Source organism: Pinus tabuliformis, chromosome 6, assembly GCF_031772625.1.
Source record: "Pinus tabuliformis cultivar Carrire ecotype Pingquan chromosome 6, CPIR1, whole genome shotgun sequence".
In the NCBI taxonomy this organism is placed as follows: domain Eukaryota; kingdom Viridiplantae; phylum Streptophyta; class Pinopsida; order Pinales; family Pinaceae; genus Pinus; species Pinus tabuliformis.
This window is the reverse complement of record NC_142292.1, coordinates 270,453,888-270,474,807: the sequence shown is the minus strand read 5'-3', so window position 1 is coordinate 270,474,807 and position 20,920 is coordinate 270,453,888. Positions and strand designations below refer to the sequence as shown.

Sequence of the window (20,920 nt, the reverse complement as noted above, 5' to 3'; positions counted from 1 at the left end):
TTATTAATCAAACAACTGCTAAGAACAAATTCGAATTGTACTTCTCAATTTTAGTTCAGGGACTAACTAAAATTGGAATCTATCCTGAAATACTATTTATAGCAATGCTATTTTTAGCACTTCCATTTTTCATTCTTTGTTGCTATGTCCAACATTGGTACCCGAACTATTATTTATAGAAATTCTATTTTTAACACTTCTATTTTTAGCATTTCTTGTTGATATTTTCAACAAGTATGGCTAGAAGAGGAAATTCATATTGATTTCAAAACCATAACAATCATTGATCTTTCCGCAAACAACTTCAGAAGCAAATTTGGAAAAATCCAAGTAAAAAGTGGGTTTTTTGACCAAAGGAGGACCAGCGCAGGTCAGAGTGGGAGAGACTTCACTGTAGAGCACTGTCTCTCACTCAAGGCTGCTCTGCAATGCATTGTCCTCTGACCAAGCCTACGCTGGTGCCAGAGAGGCCGATCAAAAGACATCTAAGCACAATTTTTGACCAAAAAACACTTCAAAAAGACTGAAATGAGATCAATGGAGGCAAGTCAAGTCTACTAAGGTGTACTAGGATGAGGATAAACTACTCGGAATGATGGTCTTTCCCTAGTATGGTCGCTAATTTTTTATGTGGAATTTTGCATCTACGGATAAAAACAACTTCCCTAAGTGGGTAGCTACACTTAGAAAAATAGAATTAAAGAGTTTAACCTTTTCCCATAGAAGATAAATAAGACAAGGGACCTACTTGTTATCTTTTGCTTCCCTTTGTCTCCTTTGAATAGCTCTCGTCACTCCTTCTCGAACTGAATCTGCTCGATCAGTACCTGAAATCATAAATAGAGGACAAAAAACCAATAAAAGCAAGAGATCTATCTACTATAAGAAAATGAAATCGAAAACATTTACACATATAATTATCATACATAAAGACAAGAATATGGGAAAAGGTGTAAACAACTTTATTAAGTAGAAGGAAGAGTTACAACCAAAGAAGTCTGATCCCATGTCACTCATCTAGCTTGAGTTCCATCCTTCATCACACCAAAAGTACAACACTCTAACAGCATAACAATACTTGCTTATGATCTCAAACCTCAAACCAACAATATTTCCTTACAATTCTTCAAAGTCCAACCCCCTGATCACTATGATGAGTGCTCAATTTATAGGTAAATGGAGGTGGTTTTGTCATAAATTGGGAATTGAATGGCTTTCCAATTTTGGAGTTAGTTTCCATGGAGAAAGGGATGAGAGGATAGGAGGTTATTTGATTAATTCCCTATCCAATTTTGAGCTCATAGGAGAGGATAAGAGGTGGGAATATTCTAGAATGGTCTAGAATGTAGGAATATTCCTAGAACCCTATGAAGATTTTGCTCAATCTCGCCCAACACAGGTCAAAGTGGGCCTAGGTGCTTTGCAGAGCAGGGTTGAATGGGCCTAAGTGCTCTGTAGTGCATTTACCCCTGAACAAGGTTGCGCTAGTCCCTTAAGGAGTCATTTCAGGATGTCTGCAGGCCAGGAAACTCTTAGGAATGATGGCATTCAATGTGATGACTTGTTTAGGGCATGTAGCAATTGATTTAGGGTTTGATGAGCCATAATAGTACTGATCTGAATTTTGGGAGTGATGCGCCCAAATAGACCTGTAACACCCCTCTACTTTGAATCTTCAAGCGATAAAAATCCCGTGTTTTCCCTAATTCAGCTAAGAGACAAATGTTTTCACTTGCTAATTTTATGAAATAATCCTAATGCATCTTTCTATGGTCTGGCACATTAGGCTCATCCTCAACACAATGAAACACAACACTATTCCCTAGCATAAATAAAATCCCACAAATGCAACCTCCTCTACGAGGCATTCCTTTTGAGTACCGTCACACCACCTTAAGTGTTAGTGAAAAAATTCTTATGTAGATGCATTTATTGTGATCTGTATCTCTCACACTTGTGATAATTACATATAAGGGCAGGAACCCATTTCATTGTTACTCTCCTCTCTTATCGCTAAAGCCTTCAGCTTATCGGCTCAAGAAAGCTTAGTAGATCATCCTTTACTGCTGGAGATCCCGTCACTGTCGAGACCTACTAAGTACTAGGTAGGTGATCATGCCTAACCTTTTGTTAACTTTATTGCTTCATCTTCCACAACCCTCCACCTGCTTACCCTTGACCTTATGATTCCCTTTGTTGTTTTATATATGCCTAACTCTATGTTGTTCAAACATTTCATTCTCTTTCCCTTAGCTATCTCTTTTCTCCTTTCTCACTTCAACACTCAGTAAACTTTTCTTCTTTTCTTGATCCACATAGTGCAGTATCATGCAAATACTTGGGAAACAATGCCCCCTCTACCCAAATCTTATGCAACAACATGGATTTTAATGGAATTCCCTCACAATCTTATGAACATTAGCCTAGAAATTCTATGTATTTAACCTCCCTTTCCCATGAAATGGCAATGTCAAGCCTCATTGTTCTTACATTTTCTCCCTCCGTTAATGTTCTTCCATCTGTGTTGCCATGCATTCTGCTTCCACTCTATGTGCTATGACATGAAATTAAGTCCCTGACTACCTACCCTTCCTTTGTGCAACATCACAATTCCCTTGTTGCAACTTATCTCATATCCATCAAATCATAACCCGTGCCACTGTAGCACATGTTTCCTTAGAGTAGATTTTCCCCATAGATTGCATAATAGTGTTATAACTAACTTTTATTTGTGCAACACAATGTAATTATTTAATTTGTTTTCTTCTAACATTCTTTGTCATCATGAATATTTTTGATATTTCCGGCACCATAGACTTGGAGTGGCTCAATATATTCTCATCAATAGGAGATATGACTCCACCCATAAATAAAAGATAGGGCAAGGAGATTGCAGAAGGGGTAGTGGAAATTATTATAATCTTAGTTTCCATGTATGCAGACATAACCTCGTACATAGACAAATAAATACCAATGAATTGATTTAGTATCTATCAATATTTTGCTCAAAAGGAGGTACCCAAATATGTAGATGGCAATGAAATGTATCATAATGTCAAGAACTCTTGGCTCCACAAGGTAGCAACACATACTGTCATCTTACCATGTGTTGAAACTATTGAATGGATAATTAAGCGGTTAGATACAAAATATATGATTGTCTAGGATAACCATGGTTTAGATGTAGCAACATACATATATCCCTGCATCGTCGAATATTACAAGTTTCCAAGCTACTAGTTATCCCTTATAGTTAAATAGTTTTGTACTTTTCCTCTAGCTAGTAAGGATATCCTTAAGACTTGGTGGCAAGAGCCCAGTAATTTTTGACACCATTCCAATGGGATCTACAAGACCAAATTACCAAGAAAGGCATATCAGATGGTGGAAGTAACGTGTTGAAAATGGTATGTTAGGAAACATTCAAAATTATTCAAATATAATTGGGTACCAATGATATACATTTTTTTCTTAAGATGGGAGTATATTTAGATAGGCAAAGATTCTAGCAGCCTCCATGAAGAAAAAAATTAAAATGAGCCCAAAAGCCACCAGAGGTTCAACAACCAAAGTTTTACATGGAATCATACATGTTGGATGCCATATGTGTAAGATGTCAATTCAACTAATTAGGATGGAGGTGGAACTTTTCTCTAGACATAATATCTGTCCACATCTATTGCATGATTCTATGGGACACTCGCTATAGGGGATTGTACCATCAAATTGTCGATAATTTTATTTCACCTTATAACTCATACTTTTTGACACGAAATCTCCATGGATGTCAGATAGAGCTAGAGAAAATTTAAAGTATATCATTGATTGGTTGACACCCATAAATTAAATGTATATCAGGGTATTTATAGCTTGCAGGCCTCCTCACCATCTTTCTAATTTTTTTTTATAGATAAAATAGTATTATAGGAAGTTTCATACTAGGTCACAATAGGGCTTACAAAATTCTAGTTCATGCAAAGAAGGCACTATTGCGGCTTGAATCAGCCTCCTATAGACAACCCCCGAGTTGGAGGAAAGACCAGTGCCTAGGACATCCTAGACGAGTACTTGAAAATTTGCAAGAGCTATCACACACACTCAGTAATTAATATGTCACAGAAAAGAAGTAATTTAGAATCCTCCTCCAGAGGAAACATATAACCATTAGATGAAACATTAACTCACATAAACATCAATGCAACCATACGATGACCTTCATCACCTGGGTCTGGAGTTCAATAAACCATTGTAGTATATGGAATAAAAGAATTAAACTAGAAGGAAATTCAATACACAGGGATTATATTTAAGAATCCTATGTAGTAAATATCAAAGTGAAACAAATGAAGCAAATATAGTGAACGGGGTGCAAAGATACATAGTATGCACTTTAATGATTTTATTTCCATGTCCATATAGACATTATACATCAATATTTGACTTCAGCGAATCCATACATTCATGATAAAACATCCAACACTACTTATGATATATTTTGAGAAGAAAATGGAACACATATGAAGGTAACATAACCATAACACATACTATAAACTCAGGTGAGTCAGAATTGCCAAAAAAATGTATTAATCTTCAACAGAGCAATGATACGTCAACAATGCACAATGTTTCTCTATTGGAAAGAAAAATTTCACAAAAGTTCTGAACCCTCTTAAAATATATTCTCATTGTCTTTATAGGGCCTCTTAAGGAGAACCCGTTACAAAAAATATTCCTTCTTGATTTTGTTACAGAGAGTCATCATGTCAAAATTAAGCATGCCTCATAGCACAACTATTTGCAACAAAAAATATAACTGACTCGGAAATAAAATATTTACATAGAAGTAAAAGTAAAAGTGTCATGATTGACATAATATGCAATATCTTCAATGTTTATGGGAAGGTGGTGGAGGCTGCATCATGGGGTCGATGATCTGGAGCATGGGTGGATCAATGAATTTCTAACACCTCTACCACAATACCGAGTTTGAGAGAGGAGATTGGAAGAAAAAATGATGTTAGATCTTCAAATTGGTTAGGTCTGAATAACCCAGCCTAACCCTGAGTAACATTTTTATCAATCCAAGAAACTAGAAGTCTTTCTTGAGATGATTGACCATTGTTCTTCCCTTTAAAGTGGAAGTCTTCTTATGGGAGGGCTTACTTGAGATAATACCAGTCATTGTTTGTATTAATCCAAAGGGCTTAAGTCACCCAGTTCCCAACAACTAGGAAACCCTTCCCTTATCAGTTCTTCAAACTCCTAATTGAAAGCATCTACCTTTTTTTTCACTACCCCCAAGAATTCTTCAACTTTGACTCTGGATTCCTCCTTTTGGGTCATCTTAATGATCTCCATGATGCCCCCCACTCTATCTACCACATCAATAGGCCTCAACTCATTGAGTGGCCTCTCATTCATGAACCTGATGAACTTTTGGGCAATCTGGGATTTCTTTACCCATCGTCCTTAGCTAACATGATGTAGTGCTCAAAGTCTTTAACTTTTATTTTCTACTCATGCATCATACTTATGAATTCCCATCTCTTCTCCATTTCTTCAATGATCTCATCCCACACCAGTTGTTTAGCCTACAACAATGACATACTCCCTTTCAACTTACACTTTAATTTCGAGATCCTTTTTTAGCTTCCTATAGATCTCTACTAAGGATCTCAACATTAGTCTTGTTCCTCCTTCTAGGCTAAGTTTTTTTGGGAAAATTCTAGATATCTTTATACCTTTTCCAGTTCCCCTTATGAAAGCTGAAGTTCAGTAAGGGTTTGGGGATCCTCAAGGATGATGAATGCACATATATGCGAGTCAATCTTCTGTTGTAGCTCAAATATCTGCCGCTTGAGGGATATGACCTCATTGTTCCTGTCAATGATCTCATTTGCCAAGATCTGTTTTTCTACTTCTACCTATGCTAGCTCCTTAGACTAGGCATGTTCGCTGCCTAACATATTTACCTTATGCCTTAGCTCTTGAATCTATGTTTGAGAACCCTTAAGTAGATTCTCAATAGCTGACCTATCCTCAGGATTTACCCCAAGCTTCACCACCAGATCCTTGAATTTTTCATTCTGTATGTGAAGAGCATGGGAGTTGGCTTTCTCTTACTTCAACATGTGTGCAACTTTCTCCAGTAGCGTTTCTGCCTTGTTGATGGTCAAGGCATTCTTATTCAGCTCGCTATATAGCATTTCCCCAACCTGCCTATGGAAATTGATTTTGTTTGGGAGAGGAATACTTTCCATATCCAAAGACACATCCAGCCACTAGTAGAAAATGATATTTTAGTGACTAGGTGACTAAAAAGGTTAGTCACCACAACTTTTCCAAGTGAAATACTGCCAAAAATGAGAAATCTTAAGTGACCCAACTAAAAACGACTAACATAAATCACTAATTTAGTCGTGGGTTAAAATATATGACTAGCTAATAACTAATACAACTAAAAATGACTAACATGAATGACTAATTTAGTCTAGGAACAAAAATATGACTACCTAACAAGTACTACAATAATATGAATCAATTTTTTATGTTAGTTATTTTAATTGTGTCAAGCAATTTAAACTGACAAGTGATAGAGGATTGAAAGGTTGTTAAATATTGTCTTAAAGGTTATCATTCCTTAAATACTTCTTCATCCTCAAATGGCGTATAGCTGAGCCAACTTTGCAATATTTATCTCTAATAGTTTGTAATTTTAAAACTATATTTTTTAATAAAAAATTAATTGTTTTATGTATTTTTTAAAAATCTATTCATTGAATCTAATTGGATCTACTTCGAATTTGAAATTAATTTGAAGAGAAATTTTAACTTTTAAGACTATAATATCAAATAAAAACTACTTTAATTTCATATTAACCAGCCTAGATCCATCTTAACCCCAAATATATCAAGCACCAAGAGGGATCCAATATCTCGAGGTGCAAACTTCATTTTTTAGTGAAAAACTTGAGGAAAGGTTTGCACCTCAAGATATTGGATCCCTCTCGGCACTTGATAGATCTGGGGTTAAGATGGATCTAGATTGGTTATATAATACTATATAATATCTATATTTGTATTTGTGTCTCTTTTTTATTCCCTCTCTCTATCTCACCCCCCAAACATACACACTCTCCCTCTCCCACTCTTCCCCTTCTCTCTCACTCTCTCTCTTCCCATTCTCTCCCCCTCTCTCTATTGCCTCCCGCTCTCCTCTCTCCCTCCCTCTCTCCATGGCTCCTTTGTCACCCCCCTCTCTCTCCACTTTTCTCCCTCTATGTTTTTATTGTTCCCTCCCTCTCCTGCCTCCTTCAATTCCATCTCTCTCTCCCTTCTCTTCCACCTCCCTCTATCTCCTCCCCCTAATCACTCTCCCCCCCCTCTCTCTCTTTTGTCGATCTCTATCACTATCTCCCTCCCCCTCTCCTTCTCTCTCTCATCTTCATCTCTATGCCTCTTGTTATCACTCCTCCAGATCTCCAAGGCCGAGGAAGAGTCTAGCTGAGGTAACCATAGACCAATCTTTTGACTTGGTAGCTATCCCTACCAAGTCGGAGAGGGCTCTCTCCAAAGGATCACAGCTAGGAGGGCTGGATAGATTAGGGTTTTAGGCTAGATATAGTAGCTCAAGGCTTGTCTGATTTTATTTGGTTGGGGTAGTCATTGGATGTGTGAATTAGGTCAGAGAGTGAACTAGGTTAGGGAAAAAGAGAATTAGAATTGGAGACATCTGATGGGGCAAGGTAGGCAAGTTACTTTAACAATTTGTAGTATAATGATGAGATGGTTTGGACTAATGAGGTGCTAAAAAGAGCATGAGATTGTGAATTCTTTTTAAACTGAAGAAATGAAACAATTTATGATGATTTTCCAAAAACAAAGCATACAAGATGAATTCTACTTATCACACCTTGAAAATCAAACATACTTAGAGTGAAATGAATCATGAGAGGTACAAAACATTCATACATATGAAATTGAAGAAGAACTATATCAAAATAACATGCCACGAGAATCCCACCAAAATAGCTGCAACTCATCCAATATATTCCATGCCAAAGTCTGAAACACTATTACAATATCCAATGGAGTCCAACCAGTAGAATCACTGAGAAATTGCATAATATAAGCCTCAAACCAACTCATCCTAGCCTCAAGGGTCGAATCCATGAGAGGAGCAGTTGCAACAAAGATTGAACTGATAGCTAGAGTGTAGGGTGGTCAAAGTGACTCATCCCTAACTTAAGCAAACTGATTCATTACAAGTCATAGAGGCCATTTACCTAATTTATTTACCCTAGGTAATAGTAAAAACATAATAATTACATCATCCTTATCAATTACATCAGTAAAACACTAATTTCCCATAAGTAAAAATCAATTTGGAGAGAAACAATGAAAATCTGGGCTGACTGTCAAACACGTAGTGCCAATGTCAAACATGTAGCACCATCTTCAAGCTGACTTTTACCTACCTTCTTGATTTCCAAATCTATCCCAGGATAGCTCATTGGAAATCTTATCCAATCTAGTTTCCAAAACTGCACTTGGTTTTCAAAATGGGCTTGATGTGCCTCTCCAAAATTCCTTTCTCCCAACACTACTCAAACGCACAACGCCTAGTCCAGAAATGAGGCAAAAACATGCTTTTTAGGTGGCTTTTTTCCTTTTTCACCCACCAGTTTTGCTTTCCAGGGCTGGAAACATGGTTTTCTTGGATGTCTTGGTCCATCTGAATCCAATGGTGGTGGCCATTCCTCCAAAAAGTGCCTCCAAAAAGTGCGCAACGTCTAAGGCACTGCGTGTTTGACCAAACCGCTGATATAAAAATTGCCTTAAAAAAACAGGAAAAGCAAGATGAAAAAAATTGAGTCAAGGGTATTCAAAATTGTTCAAGAAGATGATGTCTGCGGTGGATAGGCATGGAATGAAGCCTTTGCAAGTATATCAAGCTTCTTCTTCTCCTTATGGTGAGTTAGGGCTTCAATTCTTGCCCTAGCAGCTTTGAGCTTTGCCCTTGCTATTTGGTTTCTTCGGCAATAATATTTTGGCATCCTTCTTTGAATGTTAGTGTCTCTTTTGGCCTGGAGAGGCTTTCAAGATGGGTGTTCACCCTCTCAAGCCAATGCTCCCGATTCTAATTTACCATTTTGGAAAATTTCTCATTTAGGGTGAGCTCATTAGCTAGTTTAGCCTCTTGTTTTTCTAGATCCAAAGCTCTCTTTAGGCCTCTAGTCCTTGGCCTTTTTCATGGCACCTATTCCTCCAGCTGATCACTGTATTCTCAATATGCTTTTTTAGGTCCCTATAATACTAGTGATTACCCCATTACTATTGTAGGTGTATCCCTTATTAATATTGTTGTGCCCCTATTGTCCCCATATTGTTATTACTGTGCCCCATAGAATCGCTTTATTGTTATTTTTGTGCCTTTATATTATTATTGTTAGGTTAGCTGGGTTATATTGTGAATCCTTAGATTCCTACATATAGAAAGGAGGTTTTTTCATTTGAATCATCAAAGAATAATTCATTTGTGTAATGTAAAGGAGGTTTCCCCCTCGAAGAGGCTGAATTCTAAGACGTTGATCTATCTTTTCTATCTTTTTGTGAGCTGGTTTCATAACATTTGGTATCAGAGCTTTGGATTCTAGGGTTTCACTGCTCCAAATAGGTCATCGTGGCATTTTCACTATAAATTTTTTTCTGCGACGTTTCAGAAGTGAAAAAAAAAAGCCATTTGAGATGAAATCACACTGAACCTTGGGTCCAAATTTCAGATCTTTTCGCGCTATATTTGCGGAGATATGATCTGAGGAAGTTGGTCTTTTTGCAGACTCCTGAATTACGTTCCAAACAGGTGACTTGGGGAAAATCGTCATAAATTTCTCTCTGAGCATTAGAATGAAATTTTGTAAGAAGTTATAGAAAGAGGATAGAATTTAGTTTCTTGTATATATTTTTCAGAGCCAAAGGTCGAAACATGGACATGTGGCACGTCGTACAAGTTCACTCTACTGAACTAGTCTATAATCAGGTCACTGTGGGAGATTTGGCATAACTCTTTCATGGAGAATCCAATTTGGATCTGACTAGTGGCATTGGAAAGAGGACATAGAAGACTACTGCAAGTCACAATTTTAGAACTGGCTGATCCAAAATTACAAAGATACATCAGAGGCAATATCGAGCTCCTACAAAGTGGAAAAAAAGGTGTGTAGATTTTTTTAAATTTTTGCTTAAGCTTGGTTTGAAAAATTATTTTGAAGGAATTAAAAGGGCATAGTAACGCATTATTATCAGTAACTGATGCCTTGAGAAAAGAAAATGCAAACAACTAGTAAGCAACTTGAAAGCTCTAGCATGACTCATGAAGAAGAGGAAGAAATGCTACCTGATATATCAAAATTACAAGACCAAGTGCAACAAATGTCACTCTCACAAAAGCTGATAGAAGCTAAGATAAATGGCGTGGAATATAAGATAAAGGGCATGGAAGATAAGATGAATGGCATGGAAACTAAGATGGACGATTTGAAGATAGATTCGAAGACAGACATGGCAGATTTGAAGACAGATTTGACAAATTTTCTACAAGAAATACTTACTAATGGTGAAAGGGTAGTAAAGAAAACTCATGATGCGAACAAAAGAAATGTTAATCATGATTTCATAGACTCTAATGTTGGATCAAAGACCCACCATATTCCAAAAATCGATAAGAGGAAGTTTGATGGCAAGGATCCCGCAACATGGATATTACAGATGGAGCAATTTTTCGATCTCAATAATGTGCAAAACACACAAAAGGTACGTATTGCAACTTTATATTTGGAACCAAATCAGTTTGTATGGTATCAATGGCTTTGCTCTCATAAACAAATTATCACTTGGACAATTTTTACGGAAGAATTGATAGCACATTATGAGGATACAAAAAGCAACACTTTTTTTAGCCAATTGATAAGTCTCAAACAAAAGGGTTCAATAATGGAGTACATTGAGGAGTTCCAAAAATTGAACATAAGGGTAAAAAAAATTCTAGAGGAGCATAGGATTGATGTGTTCATAGGGACTTTAAAGGATAATATCCAACATGGTGTTCACCTTTGGGAACCTGATTCATTAGAGAAGGCATTCATGTTAGCAAGAAAAATGGAAAGCAAAATTATGGCAACCAGGAAGCATACCACTCACAACTATAAAGAGGGAAGTGTTGTTGCCCCTAGTCTTCCATAACCTATAAGGTTGACACCATAACAATTATAAGAAAAAGGAGAAAAAGGTCTTTGTTATAGTTGTGATAGCAAATACACTAAAGGTCATAAGTGTGCTGAGAAGAAATTATATTGGAACCAGAAGTAGTCACAGAAAGAAGAACTCGACAGCTACGAAATCGATCAATTTCGGAGTATCTCATCAAGTGGAATAACTTATCCACTGAAGATTCCACATGGGAGGATGAGAATTTTATACAAAAGCATCCAGAACTACTCAAGCATTGAGGACAACAATTTTTTGAAGGAGAGGGGCATGTTAGGTCCCTATAATACTAGTGATTACCCCATTATTATTGTAGGTGTATCCCTTATTAATATTGTTGTGCCCCTATTGTCCCCATATTGTTATTACTGTGCCCCATAGAATCCCTCTATTGTTATTTTTGTGCCTTTATATTATTATTGTTAGGTCGGCTGGGTTATATTGTGAATCCTTAGACTCCTATATATAGAAAGAATGTTTTGTCATTTGAATCATCAAAGAATCATTCATTTGTGTAATATAAAGGAGGTTGCCCCCTTGAAGAGGCTGAATTCTAAGGCGTTGATCTATCTTTTCTATCTTTTTGTGTGCTAGTTTCATAACATGCTTCATCAAGTAAGGCTTTAGCCTTTTCAGCCTCCCTCTTTGCCTTTATGAGCTGAATCTCCATGAGCTCATGTTTTGTCTCTAACTGCTTGTTTTCCTGCTCATACTATGTGATGATATATTATTCCCTCTGCAAATTGACCTAGAGTTCCCCTATGAGTGCATCTTACTATTTAAGGGAAATGGTTGTGCTCTCACTATCATCATTTTCACTTAGGTCAACTAAGTGAAAGTCTTGCTCTGTCTCATGGAGGTCCTCCTCCTACTACTGGTTCTCTGACTCTGTCACTTTCCCCTTGCCCTTCTGTACCTGCTTTGTTGATGAAGAAGGCAAGGCCCCTCCCAAAATCTGTGGGGCAAACACTTGCCTATGCCCTCTCTGATAGGTATGTATCAAGGTACACAAGCCCTTTTAGGCTTACTGATCTCACAATGTCCAATGTGCTCTTTCTCTTTGCCTTTATCTTTGCTAGGTGAATGAATAGGCTCATGAAATGGTGATGATGGGGGTGATGGTGAGCCTGACTCGTCAGGTGAGGATGAATGATGTATGGGATGAGATGGAGGAATGGAGGTGGATCGATGAGATGATGAAGGGATTCTTTGAATATTTTGAGTAGATGCATGAGTGAATATGGGATTAGCTATGAAGGTACTCCATGCAATGTTGAGTTCCTTGAGATGGTAAAGGACTATGATTTTAATGAGGGAATGATGAAATAAGCTCTTCATTTGATCTTTGTACTCCCTCTTTTGGGCAATGTAGGCCATCTTCTCAACACTCCGGAAACTATAGTAGGGTATATTGAGCATTTTTACCCCAGTGAAATGCATTAAGAGCCGGATATGATAAGAATAGACCCTGGAGAGTCTACTTTCACATGAAAAAGATTTCATAATAATCTTCAAAATTGGGGCATATCTGTCAAGGAGGTGTGAAAATGGAAAATATCCCCTTCTTTCATTTCTATACCTTTGTTTCATGTAAGGCTCATAATAATGCCTCTCCAAATCACCCTGTTTAAACCATTTTTACCCAACATATGGAATCCTGGTAGTAGCTGATATATTGGCAGTGGATAAAGTGAAAGTTATACATGCCAGAGTGACCTGGATGTCTTGGAGTTTATAAATGAAGAGCCTAGTAAACTCAGGATGATGTTGGACTGCCTGCACTTGCTCACAAAAATCATAACAACTTAGCCATTTGAAGGATGTCACAGTCATAGGGGATGCTAAGAATCCCCTGAGATCTGTGGGCTCAAACCTGTGTATCTGGGCTCCTTTGTTCCCTGTCTTCTTCTCTATCTATTTCTTCTTCCTCACAATGTGGTATGCATTCCTCCTCTTCCATGGTGTTTAGTATCAAACCCTAGGGAGGTGTAACGTAGGGGGAATGTAGTTTTTTAGGGAATAGTAAATGGGGAAGGGAAAATATGAAGATGATGGGTGAAGGGATATGTGTATTGGAGAGGGGTAGAGGGTAGTAGTATGATATTTGGGGATGTGGAAATTTGTTTACAATATAGGGGTTTGGGAGCCTAGGTAGTGTTGTATCACGTAGGACTTAGGGTTTTGGGACAAAGGGTTAGAGGGTATCTGGGATATAAAGATTTAGGGAAAGGGAAGGGGGGTGGAGGGAGGTGTATAAAAGGGAATGAGAGTGGAAGGTAGTTTTTGGGGGAAATCTAGGGTTTAGATGTAACAATTAGGATAAATCTTCAATAAAACCTTTCAAACACTTAGGAATTGACTTGAGGAGGGGAAAAAGGACATCCCTTAGCTGCTACTTACTTGCATTGAGGTTGAAAGAATTTTGGAGGAGCTGAGGAGGTGATTGGAGCGTTGCTGGACAAATGCGCAGTGCCAGTGAAGAGTGCGCAACGCCTCACGCAAATGCGCAATGCCTTAAGGGAACGCACAACTCCTTAAGGAAACATGTAGCACCAGGTAAATGTGCAGCGCCATAAGAGAATGCACAATGCCAGAAGGAAACGCGCATCATCTGCCTTGTTTTTGCTGATTTTGCCCAGAACTGTGAAAAGGCTCTCTTGGGGTTTGCTCAATGAGTGCTAGGAAGCAAATGAAGCTAAGTCTGAAGCCAAGAAGTCCTTTATAGGTGAGTGAATTTGATCTTTTTATTTTCAAACCCACTTTCTAATGTTTCATTTGACCCCCTTTTTAACCTCTTTTCTAATTTTCTTTCTGATTTTTTCTTTGGAGGTGGATGATGCCGAAGCTTTGGAAATCTTCACTTTTAACTTTTGTTTCGATGATATTGGCAATGGAGTTTGAGTAAAAAACTAAAAATAGTGACTTATTACATATGATAAACATAAAATTACATAAATAAATAATTTTTTTTTTTTTTTGTAAGCTAGGGTGGTACTCTTTCTATTACTCGATCAAAAGAACATTACATCATATCAGAATCAGTCTTTGCTCGCCCTCTAGGGGAAACCGGGTCATAACTCCATCTATAATTTTTAAAAGCAGCCCAAAAATAGAAGGCCCGCAGTCTGGTTGTCTGAGCTAGATAAACTATACAGTCTTGAGCCTTACTAAAACTATGCCTAAAACTACTGCTCTGTGCTGTATGCTTTTTACTATCTATAACAGGTACAAAGCTAAAACCAAAAAAATTGCTACAGTTACTAAACATATCTCATATCATTCTTTGCCGCCATCAGGTTGCTGAGTTGCTGCTTCCGCTGGCGCTGGGTGAACTCGATTCAGCATCTGCTGGATAGCCTCCAGCTTCTCGTCTTGTTTGACCATTGCTACGCGAAGGAAGGCCAATTCGCAGCGAATGTCTGGACCCCCCTTAGCCAGAGTGACCATTTCTTTTGCCACCTGCTCCATCGCTTTGGCCATGAGCCCCTTCATGACCCAGTAGATGTGGAGCGACTGTTTAAATAAAGACATGCGCCCTCTAGTGTGACCCGGGTCGGGGATAAGAAAATCCCATTCCTCCATCTCCTCGTCAGATTGCTCCTGAATCGATTCCTCTTCCAGATGTTGCATGAGTCTGCGGACTGCAGGTTTGGAATTGCGGATGAAGGCCTTTTCGGCCCTGCGGATTCTATGGATGACAGTCTCTTTTTGTTTTCTTCTATTCCCCTGGTCACGCCTGGAAGTCTCCCCTTCCACCTTGTCTTGACCTTTTTGGCTTCTGGTTCGTTTTCCGTCCCGGTCTGTTTCCTTGTCAGTTGACGAGCTACGCTTCCTCATGCCGTAGCGACGGACCTTCGAGTCCTGTAAATCAGTCAAATCTGCCTTCGTCTGCTCCTTTCCTTCCTCCGCCGAGTTTTTGTGGTGGTACCTGCGCTCACTTCCTGCGTCCAGGGCTGTGTCTTCTTCCGAATCATCCTCAATTTCCAAAACTGAAAAAGGTGGGTCCTGCTGCATAATAACTTTGCCTTTACGGCTTCTGCCATCCTCCCCGTCACTCTGTTTCTCTTCCATCTTCCTTAGCTTCTGTCTGGTTTCCATAATATCCGACGGTCGGACGCACCTCGTTCTCTGGTTACTTGGTGTGTTCACTGCTCTCTGGTGGTGCTCGATGGGAACCTCCGCACTTACCCAAATTGGAAACACGCACAGTGCTTTGGCATTCATCCAGCTTTGGGTATATATCAAAATCTTTTCCTTGGGGAAACCGCTTGTTCCGGTTGTCAAATGCCGCCGGTAGCACGCCGGTGAACCACTACACTCTGCCATCATATCCTTATTAATCCCCTCTGCTGTGAGGTCCGGCGTACCGCAGCCTTCACCTCTCATAGTTCGAACATTAATTAACTTACCTTGTGTGTACTGTTGCCCAACCGCTCCATCCGCCGTCGCTGTACTGCCACCGAGGTCTTGATCCCTCACCCTGCAATCTGCAATGATGATTTTTGAAAATCCTACTTGAACCCTTTCCTTGAAACGAGGCCTCCGCCTCCCCTTATTTGTCCAGCTCACTGATCCGCTCATTGTCATGTGTGGCATGATCATGATCGGCCTTAATTAAATCTGCCAGCTCTTTCCATTCCTGATTACCCTCCACAGCTCTCCATTGGCTATCCATGATGTTGCCACGTCCTCGGCAGCCCCAATTAGCTAGCCAGTCCGCAGGCTGGTTCCCTTTTCGACGAACATGGCTAATGAGTCTATAATCGATGCGCTTAATGAAGCCTGCAATTTCTTGAATAATGCCCGCAGTGCGCCAGCTTTTGGTGACTTTCTCCCATCCCTGCCCATTACTGAGCCTCCTCAACATGTCCACAGCAATCTTCGAATCCCCTGTAATTTCCAGGTTGGTATAGCCGTTCCTAATGGCAATACGTAAACCTTGATGCAGGGCCCAGAACTCGGCCTCATTATTGGTCATCTGCCCTCCCCAGTCCGCAAAAATCCATCTTACTTGGTGGTTGCTGTCTCTGAAGATTCCCCCGAAGCCAGCTTCGCCCGGGTTCCCCTTCGAGGCCCCGTCGAAGTTGAGCTTGATAAAATGATCTCGCGGATACCTGAACTTGTCTGGACTTTGAGTTCGCATGTCCTGGCTGGTCGAACATTTAAAGTGAACCATCTCCATTTTAAGATTTAACGTGTTTAAAATTTCCTGTTCTTCCGAGTTAGTTTTCCAATCATTCTTCTCCCACTTCTCGACAAGGATAGTCTCTCGCATACTCTCGATCACCCGATCCCAAATAACCTCTGGACCTTTCGCAGAATTCTGAAATACCCTCCTATTTCGTTCCTTCCAGACCATCCAGAGTATGAAGGGAGAGATAAGGTTCCATGCCCTCTGGACAACCTTGCATTGAAAGGTTTCCTTGCTCCACTGGAAAACCAATTCAGTAAATTCTCTGGTATTAAATCCTGATTTGTTGAACAGTCGTTTAGTCGTCCTCCAAAGCTGCTCTGTGTAGGAACATTTGACCAACAGATGATCTCTAGTCTCAGTATCGTTGTTGCATAGATAGCATCGGGAGGGGCCAATGAATCCCTTCTTCTGAATTCGATCCCAGGTCAGAATTTTATTTTTTGAAGCTAGCCAAACAAAGATGGACACCTTAGGCCACCAGTTGCTTTCCCAGATTGTTTTCCATTCCACATTCCTGTCACCTCTGTCTTCAGAATCCATTAAGTAATAAGCCTCTTTCGTTGTAAATATTCCCTTCATAGAGTATCCCCATCGGAGGATGTCTTTCCCATGTCGTTCTCTGATTTTCCTTGATCCCATTTCTTTTCTGTAATGATCCTGGAGCTCTGGGGTAAGTTCGCGATCCCACTCTGTCGGGTCCTCCCAGACTCTCCATCCCTCCGACAGTTCATTTGTTTTCCAATAATCCTTAACACTGGATCTGTTTCCTTCAATTCTACCTCGGATCTGCAGGAGGTCCTGACTGTTATTTAGCCTTTCTCGTTGTTGCCACCTATCTTCCCAGAAGTTGGCTTCACTGCCTCCTCTAATTTCCCAGAAAGTATGTTTGCTAATTAGATCTCTGTTTTGGGAGGCAAGTTCCCAGATAGAGGAGCCTTTGGGGATTTCCTGCTGTCTTAGGATATCGGCCGGAGAATTTGGCATTCTGTATTTAGTCCTCCATATGTTTTTCCAGAGATCATTTCCACCACTGAGCCACCTCCACCACAGTTTAGCTCCCAAAACCCTATTAAGAATTTCCGGGTCCCTTAGACCTAAACCTCCTTTTTCTTTTCGCTCTATTAGCTGACTCCACGAGACCAGGGCCCATTTTTTCTTCTGATCAGAACCACTCCAAATAAATTTCCTTATGATTTCCCTGATTTTAGCACAAACCCCTGCTGGGGCAGCCATAATCGCTAATGGGTATATAGGAATAGCCTGAAGGACCGACTTGGCAAGAACAACTCTGCCAGCAATATTCAGAACTCTGAAAGCCCAATTTGAGACCTTGTTATTTAGTTTGTCAAGAACCCCTTGCCAGTTTCTCACCTTTTTTGAGGTGAGGTCCAGAATATTACCTAAATATTTAGTAGGTAATTCTCCCCTCTTGAATCCAAGAATTCTAATTAGATGGGATTTGACCTGATCCATTGTATTGAAGATGAAGATGCATGATTTGTCCCTATTAATTTCTAACCCAGAAGCCTTGGCAAATAAGTCTAGGATTCTCTTAAGATGTCGAACTTCTCTTACCGTTGGTTCCCCGAACAGCATAATGTCATCAACAAATTGTTGATGTGTTAGAGGCAGGTTGTTTCCCCAAAGTTGCAACCCTTTGATTCTGTTTGCTGCTCTTTCCTGTTTAATAAATCGACCTAGTCCTTCAGCGGCTAGAATGAATAGAAAAGGAGACAATGGGTCACCCTGTCGAATGCCTCTAGAGGCATTGAAAGTTTTTGAGGGACTTCCGTTTACCAGAATAGAAAAGTGGGGAGAGGAGATCAGGTTATGAATCCAAGCAATCCATCTTTGGTGAAAACCAAATCTCTCCAGGACAGTTTCTAGATACTTCCAGTTAAGCCTATCATATGCTTTGGATAAATCTAATTTGATCAGCATTCCTTTTTGTTTTTTAACCTTTAGAGAGTGGATCACCTCCTGTGTTACCACCAGCCCATCAAGTATCTGCCTTCCTTCCACGAAACCAGTTTGTTCAGCCGAGATTAGATTGTCCAAGAGAGGTTTTAGTCTCTTGGCAATCAGGGATGTTATCATTTTGTAAATGACATTACAAAGAGCTATAGGTCTGAAGCCACTAGCCTCTTCTAAGTTGTCTCCCTTAGGTATGAGGGCAAAAAAGGTAGAGTTAAGAGCAGGCCATACCTTTTGATTTATTCTTGATTCTTCTACTAGATCCAGTATCTCTCTTCCCAAGAAGTGCCAGCCTGCCTGGTAGAAGTCCACTGTGAAGCCATCCGGCCCAGGAGCAGTCCCTTTTTTCATAGTCTTCACAACTTCCTCCAACTCTTCTAAGGTCACGGCCCTCATAAGCGCTTTGTTTTGTTCCTCAGTGACCAGACTAGGAATGGCTGAGCAGATCTCTTGAATGGCTCCCGATCTATCCACTTGGGGTTCTGTTAGCATCTCTTTGTGGTAATCCATCAGAACCTGTTCTATCTCATTCTGCTCTACCACCCTTTTCTCATTCTTGTCCTTAATCGAAAGGATTCTGTTTCCCTGCCTGTGTTTGATCATTGACTGGTGGAAGAATTTTGTGTTTTTCTCCCCCTCTCTTAACCATTTTATCCTAGATTTCTGGCGCCATAGGATCTCCTCTTGCTTTCGTCTCTCTTCCAGTCTGCCAAGGATTACCCCCTCCCTGTTGATGCTTTCCTCTGTTCTGCCTTCCAAAATTATCTTCTGCTGCAGATCTGCCATTTCCCCTTCCAGCTTTTGTTTATCTTCCAAAATATTGCCAAATTCCTCTTTGTTCCATTTTTTTATTTTGTTTTTCAGCTCTTTCAATTTAAGCTGGAACGTATGCATTCTACATCTGCCTTGACTATTACATTGATTCCACCACTCCTCTACTTTCTTGATGAAATCAGGGTCCCTCAACCAAAAGGCTTCAAATCTAAAAGGTCTTTTCCCCTGAATCTTCTTGATATCTACCTCTAATCTAATCGGCCAATGGTCTGATCCCAGAGATGGAATGATTTTGGCCTCCACGAAAACATCTTTGTTCATGATGTCTTCAGATACCAGAAATCTATCTAATCTGGAAGCAATTTGATTCTTACCTCCCCTTCTATTGTTCCACGTGTAGACCCCATTGATGGTCTGGACGTCAACAAGCCTAAGTTCTGCTATCATATCATTGAAATTATCCATGAAGTGATCCCTCTTCCTAGTCCCTCCTTTCTTCTCTTCCAAGGATCTGATCAGGTTAAAGTCTCCCCCGGTGATCCAAGCAGCTTCAGGGTAAAGTCTGCGGACCGATCTGAAACTGTTTATGAACTGCTCTTTTTTCCCAGGGGTCGGAGGGCCGTAGACTCCTGAGATGACCACCTGGTGATTGGTTCCGACTATCCTGCCTAGCCCAGTGAGGATGCCACTCATACTGGACCAGTTTTCTATGATGATTTCATTGGGGTTCCACAGGACTGCAATACCTCATGCAGAACCCATTGCATCTTGTCCAATCACTTGATACTGTAACCTACTTTTTTCTATTATTTCTTCGAGCTGCTGGATCAAAATCTTTGTTTCCTGTAAGATCATAACACTAGGTTTCTCCTTTTTCAACTTATCCTTCAGATACCTCTGTTTGCCTTTACTGTGCAAACCCCTAATATTCCAACTGATCACTATCATTTAAAACTTTTTGTAAGAGGGGAAGAATACCTCCGACAGAGGTATCACCTTTCCTGAGTTTATCAAAATTTCCCCCACCGTCTGGATGGTCTCACTCATTGGTTTTCGGCCTCTTTTCCTGCTGTTTTTGCCAGAGTTGGCCATTCCTTTATCCTCATTCCCCTGTTCGCTTTCTGTCATGGTTGGGTTATCCGGAGGCTCTCCTTTTTTCTCTTTATATTTCTTGAAAACTTCCTTATACAGCTGTTTTTGTTTTTCAGGTATGAACCTGCTATCCAGATACTTCCATTCCTGGAGTAACCTTCTCATAATACATAAATAAATAAAAATTATTACATCTCTCTTTTGAAATAAAAATTACAAACTGGAATGAATTTCTTGCTTAAAAATAAAAATTGGAATTTTGGCAACCATGGTTACATGCTTCTTAACCCTTATTTAACTGAAAAGGGGATATTATTTACTTCTCTCCCATACTTTTCTGGCCTTATGAAGTGAAATGGTGTTTTATTGGACCTTGGAAAATGAAACATAGTGACCTAATAGGAACTTGAATGACTGAACTCCAGGTGGACTTGACTGACAAAAAACATGATGAAATGAGATTTTATAGTCAATATATTCTCAGCAAGACACATGAAGGTGGGCCAACAAATTTTGATTTTTGAGAGGGGATGGGGTTTCAACTTGGGATACCATCAACAAGTAAAGTTTTACATGATGACCTAGGTGGAATGATAAAAATTTCAACATGGGACACGAATA

The 20,920-nt window shown here is 39.6% G+C and overlaps 1 protein-coding gene across 1 annotated transcript; it reads right to left on the bottom strand.

Annotated features, from left to right (window-relative positions):
- Positions 1-15,817: 15,817 nt before the first annotated feature.
- On the bottom strand, positions 15,818-19,219 carry LOC149258404 (uncharacterized). The gene has a single exon (XM_089414799.1). The coding sequence runs from the start codon at positions 19,217-19,219 to the stop codon at positions 15,818-15,820; it is 3,402 nt and encodes a 1,133-aa protein (XP_089270925.1).
- Positions 19,220-20,920: the final 1,701 nt, after the last annotated feature.

Excerpts from the sequence above, each read along its gene's own strand:
- LOC149258404 (XM_089414799.1), bottom strand. The coding sequence starts at position 19,219 with ATGGCAGATCTGCAGCAGAAGATAATTTTGGAAGGCAGAACAGAGGAA.